Raw genomic sequence first — 26,806 nt, 5'->3', positions numbered from 1 at the left:
GCAGTAAGATTATACACTAACTGATCTGAATACCACCTAAAGAATTACTAACAGGTTCAGTCCTGTAGATTATCTAGTGGCTGGTATGCTAATACCCTTTTCAAGCTTCCTTCAAAATGTAAGGAAGATTTGGTCGTGCCATGATGGCCATCATAACCTCAAAAGACATCAATCATACTATATGATGGAAGCGATTGGGTGTTGCCGGAGTTTTGCTCTGCACATGAAACATGGGTATCACCACTTTACACCTCCGATAAGCAAAGTGGTAGTACTGAAGCAATGGATGCAAATCATCTACAACCTAGGCCCAATGTAGGAAACAAACCCAGCTTTAACCACTAATGTTCAGATACCCACTAACAGATCACAGCTACAAGGAACAATCTTTCACATCCCCCTCTTCCTCCTTCCCTTATATTCGGTGTAGTTAGCAGTCAAAAAAAGATAGCACCCAGAACATTCTTAGGCCATCAACTTCCCTATGATTACACAGACCTTGTGACCCCTTTTTTCTTCTATCTCCATAGTTCCTAAGCACTTGAAAGGGCCTTTGTACAAAACAAGACAGTGTCAGGATTACAGTAGAAGGGAACATAGTTCCAAAAAAAAAACCACTGAATTTATTTTTTCGTGTTGATTTTTCTCATTACTTTTGATATGTACATACAGCAAGTGTAGTGTGTTTTTCCATGGATTAAAAGGAGATGTTTCTGCTTCACTGAACATACCACACAAATTTTCTGATGCACTGTACTTATTTCTCCTCAGGTGGGCAGGAGCGGCAGTGCGTAGCACAAGCCACTCCTGCCCACCTGAGGAGAAATAAGTACAGAGGATGCAGAAAGGTCAGGGAATGACCACTGCATATCCCCGGAGCAATATGGCCTTAGTTGCTAATGCTCCTAAAAACCAAATAACAACAACAACTTATTTCTCCTAAATTTTAATAAAAATTGAAATATACATATATTTCATGAATATTTTGTGATTAATAGAATAATCATTATTTATATATTTAGTGAATTAATATTAAAACAAACTCCCTCTTCAAAAAAGTCGCCACTTCTTGAAAAATAAATGCGCAATACCTTAAATCCAGAATTTTTCTTTTCTGTGCCCCTGGTCATTTTGTCCACTCATTTCATTCAATCATTGCGTTGCCATAATTAACTTCTAATACTCTGGCTAGTTATGCAATATATGGGTCACTTGATATACATATAGAGGGAGAAAAACAGATTTTTATTTATATTATTTAGAAATATAAAATGCTTAGGTATGCTGCTCAAATTTTCCAACTGCTAATTGTTGCCAGCACCCATTCGTGCGGTTCACCTCGCATTAGCATCAGTTGTGGCATATGATGCAAGAAAGCAAGCTTATACAGCATCAGCTGAAAAAAAAAAAAAAAAAAAAAAAAAAAAATTGTCTAGTTCAGCCTTAAATTTATTTAAGCTATCAACCTCCACAACAACAGATGGAAGTCTGTTCCAGCAATCAACTACCCGTTGGCTAAAGGCAAACTTCTGCACAACTATTCTACAACTGTCTTTACTCAATTTGAATCTATGCCCCCTCAGGTGCTTAGTCTCAGCAATCGGAAGTATCCAGTCAGCATTGAGCCTGCTCAATTATCTTATACATCAAGGTCTTATAAATCAAATTCAATTTAAACTTAGTGAACCGCGACAAGATTATTTTTATTAACCAATGTGAATATTGATATTCACGCATACGCATAAAGGTCGACGAGTCTGAAACGGTGTATGGTCTCCGTACATTTATAGAATTGGTGTTTAACTTCATTTCAAGTGTTTCGGCTATTAAGAGTTTTGTGTATTCATTCTATATTAGCATTAGTAGAGGCATTTGATGCAAGAAAGCAAGCTCATGCAGCATCAGCCAAAAAAAAAAAAAAAAAAACCCACTTCCACTTCACCCCTCTGTTCGTTCAAAATACCTGTCCAGTTGAGCCTTAAACTTATTTAAGCTATCAACCTCCACCACAAGGGATGGAAGTCTGTTCCACCAACCAACCACCCGCTGGCTAAAGGCAAATTTCCGCACGTCTATCCTACATCTGTCTTTCCTCAATTTGAATTTATGCCCTCTCAGGTGATTTTTCTGAGCTAGAGGAAGAATCCCATCAGCAGTGAGCATGCTTAAACCATTCAAGGCTTTATACACCTCTATCAGATCACCTCGCTGGTGCCTAGTCTCCAGACACTGTAATTTGCAAAACTTAAGCCTTTCTTCGTAAGAGCACCCCTTTGTTCCATTCACTAATCTTGTTGCCCTTCTCTGTACTCGTTCCAGCAGCTCTACATCCTTCTTGAAATGAGGCCTCCAGACCTGTATACAGTACTCTAGGTGTGGCCTGACCATTGCCTTATACAATGGAATAATCACCTCCTTATCCCTGCTGGAAAAATTCCTGTATATCATTGACAATACTCCATGAGCTACTCTTGCAGCCCGTCTGCACTGCTCAGAGAACTTCATATCTGCCTGCACAACCACCCCCAAGTCCCTTTCATTCTCTACCACTGTCAGTGTAGTACCACAGAGTTGATACGTTGCTCTGGGGTTGCTGTTTCCCATGTGTAGTATTTTACATTTGTCAATGTTAAACTTCATTTGCCACCTCTCAGCTCATCTGCTCAACCTTTCCAGATCCTGTTGCAGCAGCATAGTGTCAGTAGTGTCCTTGACAACCCTGCCAACCTTTGTATCGTCTGCAAACTTCGACATTAAGCTTGATATCCCTGCTAGAAAAATTCCTATATATCATCATACAGCCTGTCTGCACTGCTCAGAGAACTTCATATCTTCAACACTGAGCCCTGAAGGACTCCACTAATAACATTAGTCCACGATGAGCAGTGTCCATTGATTACCACTCTCTGTCTTCTCCCCCTCAACCACCCCTTTATCCATAGCAGCAATTTGCCTCCAATGTCACACTGCTCCAATTTGTGTAGCAGTCTTTCATGTGCAACAGTATCAAAAGCCTTTCTAAGATCCAAGTATATAATATCAAAGTTATACCCTGCATCCAGTTCTTTTGTGACTGCATCATAGTATCCAATCAAGTTGGCCAGGCAAGACTTCCCCTTAACAAAACCATGCTGTGTCTGAGCTATAACTGAAGTTTTGTCTAAATGATCCTGCAGTGCTTCTTTAACCAGTGCCTCCATTAATTTTCCTGGAACAGAAGTTAAGCTCACAGGTCTATAATTACTTGTGTCAGCCTTTGATCCTCCTTTGTGAATTGGGGTCACATTTGCACATTTCCAGTCTATCGGTACCTCCCCTGAGTCCAAGGAAGCTCTCATAATTATGGCTAAGGGTTTGCTTACTTCCTTTGCTGCCTCCTTTAATATAACTGGATAGATCCCATCCACCCCGGGTGTCTTTCTTGTGTTTATCTTCAACAGTTTCTCCTCCACTTTACTCCCAGTTATTTCAAGATTCTGTAGCTTACTGCTAGAGTTGAATACACCTCTGGCATTCCCCTTGCTGAATAACTCCTCATGTGTGAATGTCGATGCAAAATATTCATTTAGTGTGTTAGCTACCTGAGCAGGATCATCAACAGTTGACCCATCAATATCAAGTGGACCAATCTGATTCATCCCCTTCCTTCTAGAGTTTACATAAGTAAAGAACTCTTTGCTGTTTTTCTTTGCATCCCTTGCCAAGGATTTCTCGTAATCTGCCTTCGCCTGCCTAACCTCCTTTGTAACTTGGTTGCATATCAACTTGTATCTGTCATAGGCTTCTGTGTCATGTGTTAATTTTTAAGTATCCCATGCATTTTTCTTCTCTGCCATATGCCTGATTAGTTCATCTGACATCCATTTTGGCCTAAACCTTGAACAATATTTCTTAGTTGGTATGTAAAGCCTAGTAGCTTCCAAGATTATTCTTTGAATGCTTCCCATTTTGAATTTGCTGTTGGTAACATCATCAGTTGGTCCCACTGTATAGAATTTAAATACTGTCTCAGTCCATCGTAGTCGCCTTTACGGAAGCAATAACCCTTACCTTTACCCCTAATGGTAGTTACCTCTTTGAGTAAATCCCACTTCAGCACACTGTGATCACTGCCACCTAGTGGTTCATTTATCTGCAGATTCTTAATGCATGAAGAATCACTTCTGATAATCAAATCAAGAGTATTACTCCCTCTAGTTGCCTCCCGAACATGCTGATGTAGAAAACAATCATCCAATAAATCCACAAAAGCCCTGCTAGTGTGTGAGTAACCAGCCCCCAAATTCCAGTCAATATCTGGGAAATTAAAATCCCCATTATAAGACTCTCTGATTTACTGGCCCACTCTATTTCCCTGTACAGTTCCTTATTATACTCATCAGAGTCATTAGGCCTATAGCACACTCCTACTCTCAATTTTGATCTCCCAATGCTTATGTCACACCAAACTGCACTGTCCAGCGATATCGACTGGCTTCACTTCCTCGGTTTTTATGTGTTTCTTAACTAATAGCATAACCCCTCCCCCCTTCCTATCCTGTCTATCCTTTCTGTAGACGTTGTACTCCCCAAATTGCAGTTCTGCATCCCTTATATCTGTGTGACACCACGTCTCTGATATCCCCACAATATCTGCCTTTGATGTTTTGAGCAATACCTCAAATTCATCAAATTTATTTACTAAACTCCTAGCATTGGTGTACACGCATGTATACCTGCACCTGTTTCTATTCTTAGCTACCCTAACACAACCCATGTGTTTACTTGTACCGCAATGGCTCCCAGCAGTCTCTGAAATACCATGCATCTTGTTTTTCAGGCTTCTGCTCATTCTAATAGAAGCAGTGCAAGAATCTCTTTCACCTCTGCCAGTGGCTACTGTCAATCTATTGGTCTTTGTCTCCCCCCAAGTTAGCAGTTTCCCGATCCACCTAACACTGCCTCGATAGCATCAGCAAATATTCTTACACCCTTTCTATTTAAGTGTATCCCATCCCTGTAGAAGCAATCTCTCCTGTTAACAAGTAAAATATTAATAACTTTAGTCTAAAATAAAATATTTTTAATAAAATAAAATATTAATTACTTTAGTCTCATTAAAAAGAAAAACATGGTTCTCCTGGATGGCATCTCTAGGCTGCTGCTCATTACAATAGAAGCAGTGCAAGAATCGCTTTTGCTTCTGCCTGCGGCTACCATTAATCTTTTAGTCTGTGAATCCCCCCCCCCAAAGTAGCAGTTTTCCAACCCACCTAACACTGCCTCGATAGCATCAGAAAAGATTCTTGCACCTTTCTATTTAAGTGTATCCCATCACTGTAGAAGAAGTCTCTCCTGTTAGCAAGCACAGACCATGCTGAAAAAAATTCTACCCCGCAAGCCTTGCACAATCTCTCCAGGGTCAAATCCATTGACAAGGCTCTCATCATATACTACCTCCTATAGTGTCTGGGCAGAATTGCAGACACTTTCAAATTTAACGCTAACTCGCGACTTTTTTTCAGCATTGACCTGCACTTGTTAAGTAAATCTGCAGATCTCTTAATGTTAAGGTCAACGTGTACAACAATATCACCTTTTGTGCCCTTAAAAGATGATATCTGCTCTACAATGTCGCCCCTGGCAGACATACCCTGGTCCTGTTCGACCTATCCTTTTTGCATACTATATTCTCTGTCTCCCTGACAACAGAATCACCGACAATAACTAGTTCCTGTGGGACCAGTGCATTCTGCCTTGGAAATTGCCGCTGTGTTGCCTGATGCACAGGAACGAGCTCTGGCATTGAGTTGGGCAGCTGAGAGCTTGATGGGCCCCCTCATTAATTTTTTTGAGGGCATTTACCATACACCTCAAACTCTCATAGACACCCATCAGAATGCTGAGTTGGTGCTTAATTTCTTCACAGTCTCTGCACCTAGCACACACGAAGACATCCTCCTTGGCTAGATCATGCCTGTTCTAGACAGATCTGCAAACATTTCACATTTTGCACATTGTTTTAGACTGTGATGCATGGGAGAATCACCCATTCAGTTCTCCCAAGAGCCACAGCACTTTGGCTATTCTGTGACAGCTGCTTTGGTGCTGTAGTCTGAGTCACGATTCCATTTAAGTATAATTCAATTAACAATGAAATTTAATAAGATTAATAAATTTTATTGATAATACTGTACTAATCTAACAGATTTCTAATACACTACTACGTATTTCGCTATCTAATTTTATGTTAAACTTTACGGTAGTCTGTATCGTATAACAATGGTGGCAAGTTACGAACGTAAAATCTAAGTATTAACTTTCAAAACAAACCACGGAGCTTGGCTAGAACTATAAAGCTACTTACAGAAAATAATTTAGTATAACAGTTAAATCAATAAAACAACTAAATATAAATGAAAACTTAGCATTCATCAGAGCTGCAAAAATCTTGACCAACGTGTTAGCAACCTCATACCCAGAAAGCATGACCACCATACTGGGCATTCTTTATTAATTTTTGTACTAACGTTTTTTCAACTTCTAATTGCTGCCAGTACCCATTCACGTGGTTCACTTCACATGACCACCATACTGGGCATTCTTTATTAATTTTTGTACTAATGTTTTTCGACTGAACAAAGGCAACCTATGCCTGAAAGCTATCGATGTATGTTTATTTTATCTGTCTAGGTTTTGAGATGTGTAAAAATGGCTGAACAGTGTGTGAAAACTTTGAGAAAATGTAGAAGAAATGCTAATGAAACATTAGAGGAGAGATCTAATAGACTAAGAGACCGAAATGAGACTCTGTGACTACGAAGATGGACAGAAAACATTGAAGAAAGAGAAACAAGATTGGAAATGAGAAGACGGGCAAAACGCCGTAGGATTAATCAAATACAAGTACAGTACTGGATGTGAATAATCAACAAGCTGTAATTAATGTGGAAGAGCATGACATAGGAAATATGTGTTACAACTGTGAGTATTATAATGCAAGATATTGGGGACAGGAGTTAAACACATTGAATAAATACACTAAATGCTGTCATGATGTTTCACTTGACCCATTGTCTGAGACACCTACTCCATTACAAGAGCTTACAGGGGATACACATGGAGCAAATAAGTACAGAGAACACAAACGCAAGTACAACTCAGCAATGCCATTTGCATCAATGGGTGCAGAGATTAAATTAACACCTGGAAATGTTCTATACTGTTTTAGAATACATGGCCAGATTTACCATTTGGTCTCACTGCTATATCCAAATAAACCAGGATATGGACAAATTTACATTTTCGATTCTGCTGAAGCAACAACAAAACGGCGTGAAAAACAATCAAACCAAGGGTGTATGGCCGAAGTAATGCAATTGGAAGAGATTCTGCGCCAAGTTAACCCACTTGCTGAGTCATATAAACAAATGCATCAAATAACCTAGGCTAATCCAACAATGAATGTGCACGTGTCATTTATAGAAGACCCGAACTTAGATAAGAGACGATATAATGTACCTACATCCAAAATGGAATCTACTGCAATAAACCACCTGAAAATAGAGACATATGCATATATCCCATATCACTGCTAAACAAATTATATCGCTGCTAAACAAGAATGGTGAAGACTGAAGGATCTAGGTTAAACTATTTATGGCATAATCAGAAAGATGCCATATGTTACAGTGGATACAACTAGTTTTAATGAAATTTTGAATGATACTACAGATCTTTCTAAATGAGCCAAATAAAAGTTTAATGAAAATTTAATCATTGGAAGTCAAGTTATTATGTGTGGATATGCTAATATGCATATCCACACATAATAACTGTGCATATTTATGAATGTGCCTAAAAGAAGGAAGTTTCACAAAACAAAATCATAAGTTTTGTAAATTTTCAAAATATTCATAAATCCTGGCACGTATGCAATAACTGTAAAATTTTCAAGACTGTGGTCATAAACAGTCTAAATCATTTTAAAATTAAGCATGTAAAAATAAAAACTTACCAAAAGCTTGGTTAGATTCCTTTAATCTGTCTTTATCAGAAGAATCAATAATGTATATCACAGCATGAGACTCTGCATAATACTGAAATGAAAAATAGTCATTTAGGACATCAGTTTTTTGAATTAACCAGTAAAAAATATTTAACTCTTCAGGCAATTATGAAGATTATATGGTAGAGGTGACCAAACTACATCTAATGATCTCTCTCTCAAATGCAGCTTGAGGAGAAATTTGATAAATTATATGAAAATTTTCTTTAATCTTGTTATATTACTCAGCATGTTAAATATAATTGAACTAATAAAACTAATAACAATATAATATTAAAACTTTCCAGCTGTTTTAAACAACTAGAAAGTTATTTTTATTGAATAGAAAAATAAATACAGTTAGTAAACGTGAGAGCTGTATTTTATATGACTTTCTGATGTTTACTAAAAATGGATATCACCTTCTATAATAAAAAAAATTAACACTTTATTAGTGTATTAGTTAATTATGCACTGTTTGCAAGTATGCAATGCAATATGAGTAAGTATTTCTTTAATTTTTAACCTTTATTCTATAATAAATTAACATGAAAAAATTTATAAAATAAAATACAAAAAACAAGTTAAAAGTAAAATTACAAAGCAAAAATAAACAAATATACAAGAAAAAACCTGGGAGGTGTTAGATATATAGCAAAGAAAACAACTCTCTCTCTCTCTCTCTCTCTCTCTCTCTCTCTCTCTCTCTCTCTCTCTCTCTCAGCAAGTACTTAAGATCAGGTCTTATATAGCCAAGTGGTCAGGAGAAGAGTGCAGTAGCGCATATGGTTTGAGTGGACTGTGATACAAGCCCATGACTGCTAAATACGATTAACGACTATATTCATAATTTATTGCAAACTCTTTGACCTGGTAGTCATGCTCGAGTATAAACAAGAACATGTAGAAATAATATAGTAGCTGTGTCTATACTACATCATCTAATTAGAAGAAAACGTTTTTAGGAATGGGACAATATGATGAAGCGGAGAGCATTACCAAAAGTACTCATCAATAAAGTCAGCTTACTGCCAATTGTACATGTTAGTAATATTAGCATTAGTAGAGACATATGATACAAGAAAGCAAGCTTATATAGCATCAGCCAAATAAAAAAAAAAAAAAAAAAAACCTTTCCCATTTCACCCATCTATTCACTCCAAATGATTGTCTAGTTCTGCCTTGAACTGATTTAAGTTTTTGACCACCACTACAACAGATGGAAGTTTGTTCCAACTATCAACCACCTACTGGCTCAAGGCAAATTTCTGCACATCTATTCTACAATTGTCTTTCCTCAATTTGAATTTATGTCCCCTCAGGTGAGTAATCTAAGCAACAGAAAGAATCCTATCACATTGAGATTACTCAAACCATTCAAGGCCTTACACATCTCAATCAGATCACAACACAGGTGCCTAGTCTCCAGACAATGCAATTAGCAGAACTCAAGCCTTTCTTGGTAAGAACAACCAATTGTTCCCCTCAACAATTTTGTTGCCCTTCTCTGTACTCGTTCAGAAAGTTCTACATCCCTCCTAAAATAAGTCCTCCAGACATGTATGCAGTACTCAAATTTTAGTCTGACTATTGCTTTATACGAGGCAACAAGTTGTATTTTCATAAATGAAAATACAACTTGTTGCCTCGTTTGTCGTCCTGATGACGTAATGTCCAAAATTTTTCTGGTTTTCAAGAACACACGAAGATTTTAACAGATGCTACATCATTCTTTATCAACTAAATCCTACATCATTCTCCACAACTAAATCCTACATCATTCTCCACAACTAAATCCTACATCATTCTCCACAACTAAATCCTTCCTCTGCACAGTGATACCGTCATCAACCAGTGACTTCTGACACCACTCCAGATTAACATAATTATATCTAGAACTTGTTCCTGCAGATCTTGTTTTTGAATGACATTACACCCTTTGACAGTACTACACGCTTTCTCTTTGTGGACTATTTGGGCAGAACTGCATAAATACGTGGACAAAGATATAGATAAAGATTTTATTTATTTATTTTTATTTTTTTTGTTTTATTTATTTATTATTTTTGTTTTATTTTATTTATTTTTAATTAATTAATTAATTAATTTAATATTTTAATTAATTTATTATTATTATTATTTTTTTTTTTTTAACTTTATGCTATTCTATTCTTTGTCTTCTGCTGTCCTGTCTCCTGGGAAAGACTGTGTGTTTGTGTGTTCGCCTGCCTGGTGACAAAACGACCAGAAACAACACAACACACACAGCTACATGGGGGTTCTGCGCCCAGTAAGCATTCACGATTGACAATATCAAGTTTCTGTCAACAACGCTGTTTCCAACAATTTTTTCTTTTAAAAGGGCATCCCACAACCTCATATTTTAGAAACTTTAAGAAGGCGTGGCGTATAAGGTACTTGGATTCATCAAGACATTCATTATATGTTCAATAATGATGTGTTTACAAGACCTTTATTTGTCGCAATAGTCTTGCCGATTCTTGAAATACGGTCCCTATACGGGGTCCAGAACAATAATACCAAATGTGTTCAAGAGTTGTAGAATATTAAAAGAAATATCTCCAAGATTTTCCTTATCTTATTTATTCAACAGGCGAACACTGATCAAACTTAAATTTACATATAAGCTTTTACGTCACAAAATCTTAGGTACGGGCTCCGTAGAAAATATTACTTACTCTGTTCCCCTCAGACTATGGCAAAAACAGTCCAGGATTGACTAGGCAAATCAATTCAACACTGACTAGCAAACACAGTCCAGGACTGACTACGCAAAAGCAGTCCATTACTCAGTCTATTTGATTAATTTTGAGAACAGTCTGATAGGCAGCGTCAGACGCTACAATCAGGAGTAAAGGAAAGGGTTTTTGCTTCCGTAAAGGGGAGTACAGTGGTCTCAGACAGTTTTTAAATTCTGTACAGTGGGATCAACTGACGATGTTACCAACAGTAAATTCTAAGTGGGAAGTATTTCAAGGAATTAATCGTGGATGCTACTAAAAGTTTCATACCTATTGTTCAAGGTTTAGGCCTAAATGGTTATCAAATGAACTAATGAGACTCGTAACAGAGAAGAAAAATGCATGGGATGCATATAAATTATCAAGCGACTCAGAAGCCTATGGCAGATATAAGCTAGTCTGTAATCAGGTCACAAAGGAGGTTAGGCAGGCGAAGGCAGATTACGAGAAATCCTTGGCAAAAGATGCTAAGAAAAACAGCAAGGATTTCTTTACTTATATAACCTCTAAAATTAGTAAATTAATAAGAGGAGTTTACCTCAATATAGTACGTGGAACACTTCCGTATGATACCCTCCAGAAATTAAAACGGAAAAAACGAAAAAATCGACAACTTACCGGTACATTAAAGTAAAATGTAGATAATTAAAGTAAAATATAAATAATTAAATAATCAGTTTAACACAATTCAAAATCAATTCAAAACAATTAAAATTCAAATTAACGCAATTAAAAGAATCTAACGAAAATATTCAAAACGATTTTCCTTCCTGAAGCTGACAATGCTTTTCGACCGCCTGTCGTGATCACAGGAATGAAAATTACCGAATCACGCTAAACCTGCAACTTAAATAGTGATTATATGTCTTCGCGCATGCGCGTAAAGGTCCACGCATCGGAGATCAAATATGGCCGCCGGACATTAACAGAATTCTCGTGTAATTTAATTTCAACGGTTTCTGCAATTAATAGTCGCATATAATTACGTTGAACGTTAAGTATTTTGGCCTCGTTAAATAAAAAAGTATGTTTTTCGTTAATGGCATGAAAGGCTAATTCTGACGCTGCTGAACGAGAAGCACGAACTGAGGCTTCGTGTTGATTTACACGAATATTAAGAGAAAACCGCGTCGAACCCTGGTAAGACGAGTCGCAATCACCGCAAGAAATGTTGTATACTAGATCATTAATTTGTGTTGCGAACTCGGAAAGAACCGAGCGATTGTTCAGTATAGTGTGTAACTTCCGTATAGGCCTAGCTATAATTTTAAATTCGGTATCTTTAAAGAATCTGTTAAGTTGTTTGTGCCACTGTTCAACATATGGGACAGAAATAAAGTATTTTTTGATATTACTATTGTTGATTGGTGTAGTATTTTTTATCCTATCCTTAGCTTGTACCCTAATTCGATTTATTGTGTTAATGGGATAACCCCTTCAAGAATCTGCTAGTTAATATTTGTATTTCTGAGTCCAAAGCAGAATCCGTCGTTGAATATTTATAGGCATTTAGAAATTGATTAAAGATAATCGATCTTTTGTAGGTGAACGGGTGGTAGCTATTATAATGAAGAAGCATACCGGTGTTTGTGGGTTTTCGATAGATGCTAAATTGTATTTTGTTCGAGTCACGGGTAAGCGTGAAATTTAGAAAGTTTAATGACTTAGTATCCGTATCTTCCCTTTCCAATGTAAATTTGAGTCTAGAATGAATATTATTAAACGAATGTAAAATGTCTTGGATAGTACTACTATCAGTAATAACTAGAACATCGTCTAAATACCTCCCATAGTATGTGATACGGGGACGAAAAGGTGTCAAATGTATCTGCTCAATCGTTGAGAGATAGATCTCTGACATTAAGCCACTCAGGCTCAAACCCATTGGTAATCCAAAAAGTTGTTTGTACACCTTGTCTCGAAAGGTGATGTAGTTAGCCTCAGCTAATAGTTTAATTAAGTGAAAAATTTCCTTAATGGGCAGCTTCGTATAATTAATCGGTGTCGAGATTTTATTTAACATATCCCAAATAATATCTAATGTGTATTCAACGTTTACATTCGTATATAATGAGGTAACATCTAATGAGAATAAATTGTCATTGTCGCCGAGTCTACAGTCTTTAAGATTATTAAATAATGTATCGTAATTCTTAATCCCAAATTGTATAACCTGTCTAAAAGGTTTTATAATATTATATACATGTGTGGCTAAGGCTGAAAATGCCGAGTTCTTGTAGGAAACAATAGGTCGAATCGGAAATCCAGGCTTGTGTAATTTTACCTGACCAAAAAGTGCAGGAATATTGTATGTTCTGGACTTCAATTCCTTCAACTGAACCATAGTAATGTAGTCGTTTTTACGATATGTGGTTAACGTTTTATTGTATTGATTTACCAAATTGGTAAACAGTGCCGGGTCCACTTCACGATAAGTGGAGGTATCAGACACAACTGAATCTAATTTATTAATATAATCATGTTTATCTAGTATTACCACTGTATCTCCTTTATCTGCCCTCTGTATAATAATGTCCTTATTTTCTCGAAGTTCTCGTAAAGCTGAACTGTCATGTGTATTCAATTTAGGAAGTCGCGTTTCTTTTATGTTATTTACTACTTGGTTAACTTGTTGAATAAATACATCTTTTTGTGGAACACTACGAAGTCCAAATTACGAAGTCCGACCTACAAAACATCGATTATCTTTAATCAATTTCTAAATGCCTATAAATATTCAACGACGGATTCTGCTTTGGACTCAGAAATACAAATATTAACTAGCAGATTCTTGAAGGGGTTATCCCATTAACACAATAAATCGAATTAGGGTACAAGCTAAGGATAGGATAAAAAATACTACACCAATCAACAATAGTAATATCAAAAAATACTTTATTTCTGTCCCATATGTTGAACAGTGGCACAAACAACTTAACAGATTCTTTAAAGATACCGAATTTAAAATTATAGCTAGGCCTATACGGAAGTTACACACTATACTGAACAATCGCTCGGTTCTTTCCGAGTTCGCAACACAAATTAATGATCTAGTATACAACATTTCTTGCGGTGATTGCGACTCGTCTTACCAGGGTTCGACGCGGTTTTCTCTTAATATTCGTGTAAATCAACACGAAGCCTCAGTTCGTGCTTCTCGTTCAGCAGCGTCAGAATTAGCCTTTCATGCCATTAACGAAAAACATACTTTTTTATTTAACGAGGCCAAATTACTTAACGTTCAACGTAATTATACGCGACTATTAATTGCAGAAACCGTTGAAATTAAATTACACGAGAATTCTGTTAATGTTTGGCGGCCATATTTGATCTCCGATGCGTGGACCTTTACGCGCATGCGCGAAGACATATAATCACTATTTAAGTTGCAGGTTTAGCGTGATTCGGTAATTTTCATTCCTGTGATCACGACAGGCGGTCGAAAAGCATTGTCAGCTTCAGGAAGGAAAATCGTTTTGAATATTTTCGTTAGATTCTTTTAATTGCGTTAATTTGAATTTTAATTGTTTTGAATTGATTTTGAATTGTGTTAAACTGATTATTTAATTATTTATATTTTACTTTAATTATCTACATTTTACTTTAATGTACCGGTAAGTTGTCGATTTTTTCGTTTTTTCCGTTTTAATTTCTGGAGGGTATCATACGAAAGTGTTCCACGTACTATATTGAGGTAAACTCCTCTTATTAATTTACTAATACAGTCGATTCCGGTTATTTGGGACACATCGGGACTGTGCATTTTGGCCCGATTAAGCGGCTGCCCCAATTATCCGAAGTTTCACGTAAATAGTTAAAAATACAATTTACCCCCCCTTTACAATTAGTTCACTGTACAATCAAATCACGTTACGACGAACTCAAAATAGTAAAGTACCGTTCACTATACGATGTGCAGTAAGCGCCGGTCATTGTGATCACGTTTGTGAATTGAATTTTAATTCTATTAAACAGCGATTCTAATTAGCGAAAATAGGAGGAATATTATCCATAGGATATAAAAGTAAAGATATATTAAGCACAAATTTACCCTTTATTACCTTACCAATTAAAAAAATAAATGATACGTGAAAATCAGAAGAATATACGTGATAATCGGAATAATTAATACGTACTGTAATATGTACATACTAACTAAACTAGTTGACATTTCTGTTCACTGACATTTGTTGGTGGGGACTGAAATTTAAAACAGTAATAAGATAAGCAATCAAAAACAAAGAACACGGCACACACAAATTGCAAGTAACACAACAAGCGCAAGTGAGAACGGAGTAACAAATTAGGAAGCTTTAAAACTAGGAATGAAGAGAAGATTCTAAAAATTATTTTTTTATATGATTGAAGATTCCATGGAAGTGTAAACACATTTTACCATAATAACCCACAGAATTCCAGCTGCCGGTATTATCGCAAATTCAATAAGATCGAGTTTACTGTCCGTTTATGATAGACTGCACTAACAGAAAAGCCCAACAAACAGGTGACTGCTAATTGTTTTATGGTTGTGACCTCCAGAAATCCGACCGAACTACATGGTACGTTGGTACGTTCGGATACAATCGTAGGGTAATCTCCTGCCCCGATTAAACGGCATTTTGTCCCAATTAAGCGAAGTAAACCCTGGCTATTTTCTCGATTGGTTTTTGTTTTTTAAGATTTGCCCCAAATAAACGGCTGCCCCGATTACCCGGTGGCCCAAATAACCGGAATCCACTGTATTATTATCAACGTAGAACATATTGAGTATTACAGCTCTGATTCATACTATATAACCTCTAAAAGGAAGGGGTTGAATCTGATTGGTCCACTTGACATCGATGGTTTGACTGTTGATGATCCTGCTCAGATAGCAAACAAACTGAATGAGTATTTCGCATCTACATTCACACATGAGGAGTTATTAAGGATTGAAAATGGCAGAAGGTTATCAAATTGTAGCAGGGTGCTTAATGATTTTGTAATAACTGAGAGCAAAGTGGAGGAGAAATTGTTGAAGTTAAACATAAGAAAAGCACCTGGGGTGGATGGGATCTATCCAGTTATATTAAAGGAGGCAGCAGAAGAAGTAAGCAAACCCTTAGCCATAATTATGAGAGCTTCCTTGGACTCAGGGGAGGTACCCACGGACTGGAGATGTGCAAATGTGACCCCAATTCACAAAGGAGGATCAAAGGCTGACACAAGTAATTATAGACCTGTGAGTTTAACTTCTGTTCCAGGAAAATTAATGGAGGCACTAGTTAAAGAAGTACTGCAGGATCATTTAGACAAGACTTCAGTTATAGCTCTGACACAGCATGGTTTTGTTAAGGGGAAGTCTTGCCTGACCAATTTGATTGGATACTATGATGCAGTCACAAAGGAACTGGATGCAGGGAATAACTTTGATATTATATACTTGGATCTTAGAAAGGCTTTTGATACTGTTGCACATGGAAGACTGCTGCACAAATTGGAGCAGTGTGACATTGGAGGCAAATTGCTGCTGTGGATAAAGGGTTGGCTGAGGGGGAGAAGACAGAGAGTGGTAATCAATGGACACTGCTCGTCGTGGACTAATGTTATTAGTGGAGTCCCTCAGGGCTCAGTGTTGGGTCCATTATTGTTTTCTGTATTCATCAATGATACTGATGATGGTATATCAAGCTTAATGTCGAAGTTTGCAGACGATACAAAGGTTGGCAGGGTTGTCAAGGACACTACTGACACTATGCTGCTGCAACAGGATCTGGAAAGGTTGAGCAGATGGGCTGAGAGGTGGCAAATGAAGTTTAACATTGACAAATGTAAAGTACTACACATGGGAAACAGCAACCCCAGAGCAACGTATCAACTCTGTGGTACTACACTGACAGTGGTAGAGAATGAAAGGGACCTGGGGGTAGTTGTGCAGGCAGATATGAAGTTCTCTGAGCAGTGCAGACAGGCTGTATGATGATATATAGGAATTTTTCTAGCAGGGATAAGGAGGTGATTATTCCCTTGTATAAGGCAATGGTCAGGCCACACCTAGGGTACTGTATACAGGTCTGGAGGCCTCATTTCAAGAAGGATGTAGAGCTGCTGGAATGAGTACAGAGAAGGTAAGATTAGTGAATGGAACAAAGGGTTGCTCTTATGAAGAAAGGCTTAAGTTTTGCAAATTACAGTGTCTGGAGACTAGGCACCAACGAGGTGATCTGATAGAGGTGTATAAAGCCTTGAATGGTTTGAGCATGCTCAATGCTGATGGGATTCTTCCTCTCTCTCAGAATAATCACCTGAGAAGGCATAAATTCAAATTGAGGAAAGATATCTAGGATAGACGTGTGAAAATTTGAATTTAGCCAGCGGGTGGTTGGTTGGTGGAACAGACTTCCATCCCTTGTCATGGAAGTTGATAGTCTAAATAAATTTAAGGCTCAGCTGGACAGGTATTTTGAACGAACAGAGGGGGTGAAGTGGAAGTGGTTTTTTGTTTTTTTTTTTTTGGCTGATGCTGCATAAGCTTGCTTTCTTGCATCAAATGCCTCTACTAATGCTAATGTTATAAAAGCGTATAATCAACTTCTTATCCCTGATAGCAATATTCCTGTATATTACTAACAACACAACATGAGCTGCTATGGCAACCTGTCTGCACTACTCAGAAAATTTCATATCTGACTGCACAATTACCCCAGGTCTTTTTCATTCTCCACTAACATAAGTGCACAGTTGGTACGTTACTCTGGGATTGCTGCTACCCATATGCAGTACTTTGCATTTGTCAATGTTAAACTTCAGTTGCCACTTCTCAACCCATCTGTCCAACTTTTCTAGATCCTGTTGCAGTAGCATACTGTCATTAACGTCATTAACAACCCTGCCAACCTTCATATCGTCTGCAAACTTGGACATTATGCCTGATATACCTTCAATATCATTGATAAATATAGAAAACAACAATGGACTCAACACTGAATCCTGGGGGACTCCACTAATAACATTAGTAAATAAAGAGTAGTGTCCACTGATTACCACTCTCCAACTTCTCCCGCTCAACTATGCTTTTATCCATAGCAGCAACTGGCCTCAATGCCATACAGCTCCAAATTGTACGGCAGTCTTCCATGTGCAAGTGTCAAAAGCTTTCCTCAAATCCAAGTATATGATATCATAGTATGCAATCAAATTGGTCAGACAAGACTTCCCCTTAACAAACTCGTACTGGATTTGAACTATGACTGCAGTCTTGTCTAGACGATCCTGCAATGCTTCTTTAACCAGTGACTCCATTATTTTCCCCAGAACAGAGGTTAAACTAACAGGTCTGTAATTATTCGTGTCACCCTTTGATCCCCTTTTGGGAATTGGGGACATATTTGCAAATCTCCAGTCCATGGGGACTTCCTCTGCAGAGGCATAGCTAGGTTTTTGGTGCCCTTGGCAAATTCATGGCTACGCACCTTTTTTTCGATAATTGGTAAAATTATAATAAATAATAAGTGCAGTCAGACCTCTGTTTAACAAACTTCTTTCTAGGGAAAAAAAAAAAAAAATTTTTTTTTATGTTTTTCAAATTCCCCTTGGTTATTACATTTAAAAGTCTCCGTAGAATGATGAAAATTTTCCATATAACGAATATAAGAGACAACTGGGTAGCACTGTCGCACTGCTGGCCTTCAAACAATTTTGGTAATAGTGCTGCAACTTAGTAGTACCCGTAAAACCTATCCAACCACTTGTTCAACAACCCAGGAAGTCGAGCTGGTTAACTACTTTCTATGTATCCATAGCCAGTGGGCAGATAAGGCATATTCCACATTCGGACTGTAGGCTCTGGTTTGTTGGGCTTTTGTTGTTTTATTTAAATTATAAATTGCAATATTCACAATAACCTGTGTTTAAGCACAAACCATTATACACACATTATTTATAACTTCTAACTTTTTCAGTATCATAGAACGTACGCAATGCGTGAATTTAAATTCAAATTATTATATTAAGGTCACCCGTAATTTCTTGCATAAACCTGTATTTATGTCTGTAAATTGCATGTGTTCTCTGGTCAATTTGCCTGTTTTTCTGTATGCAAAACCCCCAGATTCTGGGGATAAAACCTTGTCTCTACGCCTGAGACTGACTAAATCAGTCACGGTCTGAAAAAACCCATTAAAGTTCCTCGCGTCATCGACAGGATTCGAACCCGGGCCCTTTCCACCCAGTGTGGGGAGGACAGTGAAGATACCACTGTGCTACACGTGCAGATACAATGCATGAATTGTGAACTGCTATGCATGTGCTGATGAAGCGGTCGCCTGAATGCTCCCTTCAGAGCTACGTTCTGGACTGCAAATGCTGCTATACAGTATGTACTCAAATTTATGGACATACAGACTTGAATTGCTCTCTGTAAACACACCATTTGGCAAAAATTAATTTTCACCCTGCACTCTGCTCTAATCCTGATGCAACATCATCTAGGGGCGCCATTTCGTCAGCTAGCTTCGGGTGTTGAAATAGCTTGGCACAGAACTGATATGTCCTGCCAGTGGGGCCCTTTTATACTGGCGCCCTTGGTATCTGCCCCAATGCCAAGGCGTTCCTATGCTACTATTTCCCTGAGTCCAAGGATGCTCTCATAATTATTGATAAGGGTTTGCTTACTTCCTTTGCCACCTGCTTTAATATAACTGGATAGATCCCATCCACCCCCGGGTGAATTTCTTATGTTTAACTTCAACAATTTCTCCTCCAGTTTGCTCTCAGTTATTACAAATTCATTTAGCTCCCTGCTAGAGCTAAACTTCTATACTTCTGAACATCTGGCCCTCTCCTCCTTGAATAACTCCTCATGTGTGAATGTAGATGCAAAATGCTCATTCAGTTTGTCAGCTACCTGAACGGGATCATCAACAGTCGAACCATCGATATCAAGTGGATTAATCTGATTCATCCCCTTCCCTCTAGAGTTTAACTAAATAAAGAAGTCATTGCTGTTTTTCTTTGAGTCCTTTGCCAAGTATTTCTTGTAAGTTGCCTTTGCTTGCCTAATTTGCTTTGTGGCTTGATTACAGACTAGTTTGTATCTACCATAGACTTCTGCATCACCTGATAATTTATATGCATTCCATGCATTTTTCTTCTCTGCCATGAGTCTCATTAGTTTATCTGACATCCATTTAGGCATCCATAAACCTAGATGACCTTGAATAGTATTTCTTTGTTGGTATGAAAAGCCTAGTAGCTTCCAAAAATACAAATGCAGGCCATGCTGTTAAAAATTTCTCTACAAATGTCTTGCAGTAATCCACAAGGCTTTCACAGCATATATTCCCTCTTGTCATGTCTGGACAGAATTGCAGACCCATACACATTCAGACCTAACTCGTGGTATTTTTTCAGCATAATCCTATATTTATTCAACAGATTATCAGGTAGTGTTCATTTAATTTGGAATCCAAATCAGTTGCATCAGTTGACAGGTCACAAGATAGTTGAGTCCCTGATGAGTTCCCAATTACATTTGTTTCTAGGACAAGCACTCATTTATTCAGTAACTTAAATTATGCACCAAGTTCTAATTTGCAACTGATCGTTTCACACATTGGGTGCAAAGAAGACAATCATCAGCTGAGTTGGGTTTCCACTAGACCAACCTTAGAATACATGCCACAGGCTATAAAAATGACAAACTCATGACACACACTGGAAATTCCTGCAGACATTTCCATCCTGGGAAAGGTGTACTTGGACTTTGTATTGTATTGTAAGTCTTGTAGCAACCATTATTAAGGGTTAAATTTGAACTTTATAAAAATTACAACATTTAAAATTAAAATATATTACAGGATTTAAATTAATAAACTATTACAGAAATGAAACTGTTAACAAAACTTTAACCATTAGTGAAGTTAAATTTAGGCTATTGAATGGAAGTTACAAAGTTCTCCCACCAAACTATCAATTACAAAGACCTTCTGAATATTAAGCTGTGTTTATAAATACTTAACTGACATTAGTTAGAGGCATATGATGCAAGAAAGCAAGCTTATGCACCAGCAAAAAAAAAAAAAACTTTTCATTTCACCCAGCCATTCACTCCAAAAGTTTGTCTAAACCTACATGATTATATGAATTCACACTACATATTAACTATAATTTAGTATATTAAATTAAAAAATATATATATATTCTAAAACCTAACCTATGAAGTTCTAAAATGCACAGCCACCATATACAATCAAGTGCAGCAATGTGTCTGCACTGTTCACATCCAAGCAACGAAATCCAACTTACTGAGTATGTAGCTGTAATCCCAGAATAACATTCTATGTGGTGCCACACTGACAGAATAGAATGAGAAAAGACCAGGGAATAATTGTGCAGCCAGACATGAAGTTTTCTGAGCAATGCAGATGGCTTGTTAGGCAGCTCATGGAAGTGATATATACAGGAATACAATGGAATACAATGAATACAATGATTTACAGGAATTTTGTCAGAGGGATAATGAGGTAATTACTCTGTTGTAATGGCAATATGGCCACATCTTGAGTACTGAGTACAAGTCTGGAGGCTCACTTTATGAAGGGTGTGGATCTGTTGGAATGGGTGCAGAGAAGTGTAGACTATAAAGGGGTAGTCTTGCTAAGAAAGGCTTCAGGTCTGCAAATTGGAGTGTTTGAAAACTAGATACCTGCAAGGAGATCTGACTGACGTGTTAAAGACTTTAAATGGATTGGCTGTTCAAGTATCTGTACTACTGTTCATACAAAACAACTGAACAAGCATAAATTTAAATTCAGGATGGATAGGTTGCAGAATAGATGGGCTGAAATTTGCTTTCAGCCAGAGGGAAAGTTTAATTGTTAGAACAAACTTCCAACTGATGTTGTGGAAGTGGTTAGTTTGAACAAATTACACTCGTCAGCAAAAAAAAAAATATTTTTTTTTTTCACTCCATGTTAAAATTCAAGAATCACCTTGAATTTTAACAGGGATCTGTTAAATGTGACGTTGCTGAATTAAAATATGGCAACCATATTGCTGTAACACCCACCAATTTTAAGGGAAAAGGGATTAAAGGGATTACTAAATTTTAGTACTGTATTTCATATAGTCTGTTGTTTGTTATTTGGTTTTTAGGAGCATTAGCAACTAAGGCCATATTGCTCCGGAATATGCAGTGGTCATTCCCTGACCTTTCCACATTTGGTGGTGACGGGCTCGAACCCGGGTCTAATCAAGAAGTGTGTGCTACACACTGCTACTCCTTCCCACCTGGCTACGGAAGCGCCATTTCATACATAAATATTATATAATATTGGTGTAAATACACCATAGTTTACCCATAAATTTAACTACGTAAGTAGTGTAACGGCAACCTCGCCCACCGATGAGTGAGTCAACTAGCTCTGAAATGCATCTGGGTGGTGGTGCCCACTGAGAATAAATAACAGTAGTGTTATTTATTCTCAGTGGGCAATATGAGATAAAATCAAACGATGCCGTTACACTACTTATGTATTTAAATTTATGGGTAAATTATGGTGTATTTACACCGATATTATATAGTTAATTTCAACCCATAACTTATTATGCCTTGTGTATTTAGTCTTCAAAAAAAGTACTAAACATTGAACAACCTGGTGGGTCTATTAAGCTTATTCTACTAACAAAAATGGTTATCTGATAACAAAAGGTGGTAGAGGCTGAAAATCTGGTGAGATTCAAAGGTCAGCTGGATAATAATTACCTAAGGGAGAGGGAAATGCATAGGTTGTCCATTTCCTTTTCTCTTACTAATTTTTATTATTTTTTAAAAATTTTCTTCTATTATTATTAATTTGTTTTTTATTCTTATTATTTTATATTATGTATTTTTTGTTATTTTATTTTATGCATTTTTTGTTATTTTATTTTATGCATTTTTTGTTATTTTATTTTATTATTATTTATTCATTTTATTTTTTTATTTTTTTTTGGCTGGTGCAGCATAAGCCATAGGCTTCCTGCACCATGTGACCATTTTAATACTAATACACTTTTGTCATTTTCTGCCTTTTATAATCATCCATCGGTGTCTTCCATACGAGATTCCAACTGTAATCTGCCAACATATTTGGACTCAATTTTCCCAGGTATCTTTGTTTTCCAAATTTTTTGGTCAAACCTTTCAACATGTTCATCAGAGACCGCTTCCAAGTTTTCGGGGAAAAAAGTCTAAATGGAAATGTAGGAAATGAAGCTTTAACAACAGGTCTTGGTTTTTGGTCATTAACCTGCAATATTTGAAAATTGTGCATGATAAGAACTTTTTAAGCATATGAGTTTTTGAACATATTGTCTACAAGAATCTGTCTAAATTATTTCAGGGGGGGAAATTGATGCTGACCAGTGTTATGAGAGGGGGAAGTGGACAGATGATTTGGGAATTATTTTATTTTTCCATAATTTTTTTTTTTATTATTAATTTTTTGGCCAATTCTATACAAGCTTGCTTCCTTTCTAATATTCATTTGCTAATATTAACACCAATGTATTAGTATTAATAACAGCATCAAATCTAAATGAACAGCTAAGTAATGTTCAGAATAAAACTGTCAAACAGTGCTGCATGCAATTCTGAAACATAACTTTCATTATGTGAATAATAAAAGTCCTATGACCCAATATTCAAATACATAAAGTAAATGTATTTGATAAAATATATTTACTTTATCAAATAAAGTAAATGTATTTGATAAAATATATTTACTTTATCAAATAAAGTAAAGCAGGGTAGTATTTCAATGCAGGTATTAAAACAGTTTGAGAAAATAATGCTTTTCTGCTATTACTGCCTGGTGACAATATTGTCCCTTCCATGATGTGGACAGCTTGAGCTCCAGCTCTTTTAGAAATGACTATGTTTGTCCATGAGCCAACCTTAATGTAACTACAGTGGAGCATCAATAATCTGAATTAATTTGGTCAGGGGTTAGTTTGGACTTATTATTTGTTCGGATTTTCGAACTTATCAAAAATACTGTTCTGGAGACTAAAAAAAAAAGTTTAGTAAGTTTAGAAATAAAAACACTGGCTTTAAAATCTGAGGGACCACCTAATTTTTTGTTAAAATCCAGCACCTTTTCACACAACAAAAATCCAGATATGGGTTCTCCTATACTTTGTGTTCACCACAAAGAAACCATTCTCATGGATTTTTTTTTTTTTTTTTTTTTTGAACCATCTGAATCAAGTTTTGATGTGAACTTTAAAATTTTTTCCTTGTTGTTTTTAATATCTGTTATGATTGACTTTTCAACCTTGTAAAATTTTACAAACAAAGACCCACTTTCTCCCTTTGAAAGTCTGTTTAAAATCTTAATCTTCAATTCAACTGGTAAAAATTTCTGCTTCCTTTTAAAAGATGAAGAAAACTACAGCACGGTAAAATAAAATTCCATAAAAACTCTGTTCAAAATCTTTTTACTCCTATCTTACTTGCGCTTATCGTGTTCGTTGCAGTTTCTACGTGCAGTGTTTTGTTATTAATCGACGCTTATTCCTTTTTCACTGTTTTAGATTTTACAACCCCAAAAAAAAAAAAAAAAAAAAAAAAAATCAGTGAACAGAAATTACCATTAGCATTAGTAGAGGCATTTGATGCAAGAAAGCAAGCTTATGCAGCATCAGCCAAAAAAAAAAAAAAATAAATAAATAAATAAAAAATAACCACTTCCACTTTACCCCTCTGTTCATTCGAAATACCTGTCCAGCTGAGCCTTAAACTTATTTAGGTCATTAACCTGCAATATTTGAAAATTGTGCATGATAAGAACTTTTTAAGCATATGAGTTTTTGAACATATTGTCTACAAGAATCTGTCTAAATTATTTCAGGGGGGGAACATACGCGACAAGGGATGGAAGTCTGTTCCACCTACCAACCACCCGCTGGCTAAAGGCAAATTTCCGCACATCTATCCTACATCTGTCTTTCCTCAATTTGAATTTATACCCTCTCAGGTGATTATTCTGAGCAAGAGGAAGAATCCCATCAGCATTGAGCATGCTCAAATCATTCAAGGCTTTGTACACCTCTATCAGATCACCTCGCTGCTGCCTAGTCTCCAGACACTGTAATTCGCAAAACTTAAGCCTTTCTTCGTAAGAGCACCCTTTGTTCCATTCACTAATCTTGTTGCCCTTCTCTGTACTCGTTCCAGCAGCTCTACATCCTTTTTGAAATGAGGTCCCCAGGCCTGTATACAGTACTCTAGGTGGGGCCTGACCATTGCCTTATACAAGGGAATAATCACCTCCTTATCCCTGCTAGAAAAATTCCTGTATATCATTGACAAGACACCATGAGCTACTCTTGCAGCCCATCTGCACTGCTCAGAGAACTTCATATCTGCCTGCACAACCACCCCCAGGTCCCTTGGTCTGGGGTTGCTGTTTCCCATATGTAGTACTTTACATTTGTCAATGTTAAACTTCATTTGCCGCCTCTCAGCCCATCTGCTCAACCTTTCCAGATCCTGTTGCAGCAGCATAGTGTCAGTAGTGTCCTTGACAACCCTGCCAACCTTCGTATCATCTGCAAACTTGGACATTAAGCTTGATATACCATCATCAATATCATTTATAAATACAGAAAACAATAAAGGACCCAATACTGAACCCTGAGGGACTCCACTAATAACATTAGTCCACGATGAGCAGTGTCCATTGATTACCACTCTCTGTCTTCTCCCTCTCAACCATCCCTTTATCCATAGCAGCAATTTGCCTCCAATGCCACACTGTTCCAATTTGTGCAGCAGTCTTCCGTGTGCAACAGTATCAAAAGCCTTTCTAAGATCCAAGTATATAATATCAAAGTTATTCCCTGCATCCAGTTCTTTTGTGACTGCATCATAGTATCCAATCAAATTGGTCAGGCAAGACTTCCCCTTAACAAAACCATGCTGTGTCTGAGCTATAACTGAAGTCTTGTCTAGATGATCCTGCAGTGCTTCTTTAACCAGTGCCTCCATTAATTTTCCGGGAACAGAAGTTAAACTCATGGGTCTATAATTACTTGTGTCAGCCTTTGATCCTCCTTTGTGAATTGGGGTCACATTTGCACATCTCCAGTCCATGGGTACCTCCCCTGAGTCCAAGGAAGCTCTCATAATTATGGTTAAGGGTTTGCTTACTTCCATTGCTGCCTCCTTTAATATAACTGGATAGATTCCATCCACCCCAGGTGCCTTTCTTGTGTTTATCTTCAACAATTTCTCCTCCACTTTACTCTGTTATTACAAGATTCTCTAGCTTACTGCCAGAGTTGAATACACCTCTGGCATTAACCTCGCTGAATAACTCCTCATGTGTGAATATCGATGAAAAATATTCATTTAGTTTGTTAGCTACCTGAGCAGGATCAACAGTTGACCCATCCATATCAAGTGGACCAATCTGATTCATCCCCTTCCTTCTAGAGTTTACATAAGTAAAGAACTCTTTGCTGTTTTTCTTCGCATCCTTTGCCAAGGATTTCTCTTAATCTGCCTTCGCCTGCCTAACCTCCTTTGTAACTTGGTTACAGATCAACTTGTATCTATCATAGGCTTCTGTGTCATGTGTTAATTTGTAAGTATCCCATGCATTTTTCTTCTCTGCCATATGCCTCATTAGTTCATCTGACATCCATTTTGGCCTAAACCTTGAACAATATTTCTTAGTTGGTATGTAAAGCCTAGTAGCTTCCAAGATAAGTTCTTTGAATGCTTCCCATTTTGAATTTGCTGTTGGTAACATCATCAGTTCATCCCACTGTATAGAATTTAAATACTGTCTCAGTCCACCGCAGTCGCCTTTACGAAAGCAATACCCCTTCCCTTTACCCCTAATGGTAGTTACCTCTTTGAGTAAATCCCACTTCAGAACACTGTGATCACTGCCACCTAGTGATTCATTTATCTGCAGATTCTTAATGCATGAAGAATCACTACTGATATTCAAATCAAGAGTATTACTCCCTCTAGTTGCCTCCCGAACAT

At 37.1% G+C, this 26,806-nt stretch overlaps 1 protein-coding gene across 7 annotated transcripts in view; it reads right to left on the bottom strand.

Moving 5' to 3' along the window:
• The window catches only part of Arfrp1 (ADP-ribosylation factor related protein 1), a 262,721-nt gene that overhangs the window by 170,344 nt on the left and 65,571 nt on the right, over nucleotides 1–26,806 (bottom strand). For all 7 annotated transcript variants that reach the window (XM_090381339.1, XM_090381340.1, XM_090381337.1 and 4 more), the window contains exon 5: nucleotides 7,997–8,078. In XM_090381339.1, the coding sequence (XP_090237465.1) occupies nucleotides 7,997–8,078 (82 nt within the window). The remainder of the gene's footprint in view (nucleotides 1–7,996; nucleotides 8,079–26,806) is intronic.

Source organism: Mastigoproctus giganteus, chromosome 9 (genome assembly GCF_048544385.1).
Source record: "Mastigoproctus giganteus isolate SK-2022 chromosome 9, ASM4854438v1, whole genome shotgun sequence".
Lineage (NCBI taxonomy): Eukaryota > Metazoa > Arthropoda > Arachnida > Uropygi > Thelyphonidae > Mastigoproctus > Mastigoproctus giganteus.
This window is presented reverse-complemented; position numbering and strand designations above follow the sequence as displayed.